Source organism: Erythranthe guttata, chromosome 11 (assembly GCF_056151865.1).
Source record: "Erythranthe guttata isolate IM_541 chromosome 11, IM_541, whole genome shotgun sequence".
In the NCBI taxonomy this organism is placed as follows: domain Eukaryota; kingdom Viridiplantae; phylum Streptophyta; class Magnoliopsida; order Lamiales; family Phrymaceae; genus Erythranthe; species Erythranthe guttata.
In genome coordinates, this window is record NC_142543.1 from 15,994,380 (window position 1) to 15,997,059 (window position 2,680).

The 2,680-nt window shown below is 33.4% G+C and overlaps 1 protein-coding gene across 1 annotated transcript; it reads right to left on the reverse strand.

Annotated features, from left to right (window-relative positions):
- Positions 1-419: 419 nt before the first annotated feature.
- On the reverse strand, positions 420-1,299 carry LOC105959360 (ethylene-responsive transcription factor 1B). The gene has a single exon (XM_012983449.2). It carries the CDS (start codon positions 1,117-1,119, stop codon positions 577-579), a length of 543 nt encoding a protein of 180 aa, XP_012838903.1. The 5' UTR covers positions 1,120-1,299; the 3' UTR covers positions 420-576.
- Positions 1,300-2,680: the final 1,381 nt, after the last annotated feature.

The window sequence follows — 2,680 nt, forward strand, 5'->3', positions numbered from 1 at the left end:
GAACATGCATCTAATTATGTTAAATAACAGAAGAATCATTTGACAAACACAGAGTCTCATTTGTATACAAAAGAAAAAGAGACCATTTTTTCACATGAATTAAACAAACCTGCATATATTGATAATCGACCTAGATCGATCATCTCTCTTCAATGTTATATTCACGAATTAAATTGTCCTAGACATTGAGAAAGGTTCTAGATTTCGCGCAACATGGTAATAATGTAAAAATTTGGATTTCGCATTTCTGGTTTCGGAAGAACATCGTGTTAATAGACGGCTCTAGATTTGCAGCCAATGGAGGAAAAACGAAGCAAGAATTACAAATTGATTTTATTATTTCCTTACAAATTAAATTAGGGATCTTCAAGTATGAAGGAGAAAAATTCACCAAACTCCAATCTGAGTCTCTAAATAAATTCAATACCAAGTCCTAATTTTATTAGCAAAAAAATGAATGAATTAAATTAAATAGATACAAATGCTTGAGATCTAGGGTTTACAAGAAATTTCAACAATAAAATTGAGAAAAATCGGAACAAAATAATGAAATAAATTAAAGAATGCGTATCATGTTCACTTACTAGTACTTGAACTACACTCCGATAAAAGCTCGTCCAACAAATCGGATCCCAAATCCTCAAAAACCACAACATCCTCTTCACTAACTTGTTTATTTTTTTGCTTTTGCACTTTCGTCGAAGCACTTATCATTTTATTCGACTCCTTTAGGGCTTTCGCAGGCGAGGAGCCCTCTTTGCAGGTATAGTTCATCTTCTTAAGTGATTCCACAACTTTTTCCAACGGAAAATTGAGCGGAGTCGATGGGCCCCGCATTGCGAATGCAGCTTGATCGTACGCTAAGGCCGCCTCTTCTTCGGTGTTGAATGTTCCGAGCCAAACCCTAGCTCCATTCCTTGTGGAATCTCGTATTTCCGCCGCGTATTTACCCCATGGCCTCTTTCTTACTCCAATGTACCGTTTTTCCCTTTTACGGTCTTCACCGTTAAGTGTGTGCTTGCAGGATTCTTCAACTTCTTGATTTGTAGTAGAGGTTTGAAATGACAAGAGGCAATTATCTTCTTCTTGTTTGAAATTGAATGAAGAATCCATGTCCATATATATTTTGCCTAGTTAAAAGAGAGAAACAAATGAATAAAAGGGGATCACTATACAAAGATGTTTCTCTCTCTCTCTCTCTCTCTCTCTCTCTCTCTCTCTCTCTCTCTCTCTCTCTCTCTCTCTCTCTCTCTCTCTCTCTATATATATATATATATATTCAAAATTATGTTTTGTGAGAGAAAAATATATGTTTGCAAGAATCTAGGACAACTTGTATTGCTTGGCTTCTAACATAAAAGTTTGGGGGATGTTTTTGTTTGCTTTAGGCCAATGATAATTTGTGTAATGAAATTATTATTGCAATGATAGGTATTATAAGCTGTAAAGAGTCAATAGAATTAAGTTAGCAAAATTATTTAGATAAGGTGTTCTTCGTTTTGAATTAGTTTTCCTTTTTTTTTTTTGTGCGTACGTCTTTTAGTTTTGTTAAAAAAAATTCCCTTTATAGAAATTCGGGTTGGATAGAGTTTAAATGTTATTAATTCATAGTGTTAGCAAAAAAGATTTAAAATTCTGATGAAAAAAACATTAGAATAGAGAACTAACTTATTGACTAACCTAATGATATCATAGCTTAATTAGGTCAATTTCGTACGAAATTGAGATTACAATGATTAGGAAAACAAAAGGAAAAGGGAATAAAAAAAAAACAGAAAAGAAAGAAGAAAAATAAATTTATGAGATGCATGCACCAAGTATATATAATGGGATTGAGGGCGACCACCCACGGAATCAGCATAGGTCAGGGGGGCCACGCCCCCCTCCTTTCATTTCTTAGTTCCCAATTATTTTATTTAGAAAAATGAAAAATTTTGTATATAACAGCATTGACGGGCCCCACTCAGATTTTTTTTTAATGTATTCACACCCCCCACCCCACTGTAAATACTACCACTAGTGCATGTGCTTATAGCTCAACTGATTTTGAGAGTAGTGAATTGGTGCAATGTCCTAGAATTAAGTACTGGCAGTAGCATGATAATTTAACTTCAATGAGCGTTTGTTACTTGTGGGTACCAGGCTCAGATCAGCCGCTCTAACGAATTGTTGAGTTACCATGATTTACATTCATTAATAAATAAATTGTCAGGTGGGGGAATGAAGACCACGAGGGCGAACAATTTTGCCTTTTGGTACAAGGATTGACGAGGACGCAAAATATTATATATGAAGGATGATGTATTTTCGTCTAGACATTAAATAAGATTAGATTTTAAGTTAATATATATAGTTCCGAAAATATATATATAGGAATGTCAAAAAACCTAGTCCGCTAGTTATTCATAGGTATCCGCCCCGTTTAAAACCCGTTACCGAAACCATTAAGGTTTAATAATTGTTTTGGTAAAAGAAATACAAAGCATCACGGCATTGGTATGATTCTGGTTTCACCCCGTTGGTAATAAGTATATATATATATATATATATATATATATATATATATATATATATATATATATATATTTAATATCTAATGAATTGCTTAAGTACATAAGAAGTTTTGCATCATTATGGTCAATTGTATATTCTAAGTTTCATACTTCTTAAGTTAATTATT

Bases quoted from the DNA above. Each gene is read 5' to 3' on its own strand.
- LOC105959360 (XM_012983449.2), bottom strand. From the start codon at position 1,119: ATGGACATGGATTCTTCATTCAATTTCAAACAAGAAGAAGATAATTGC.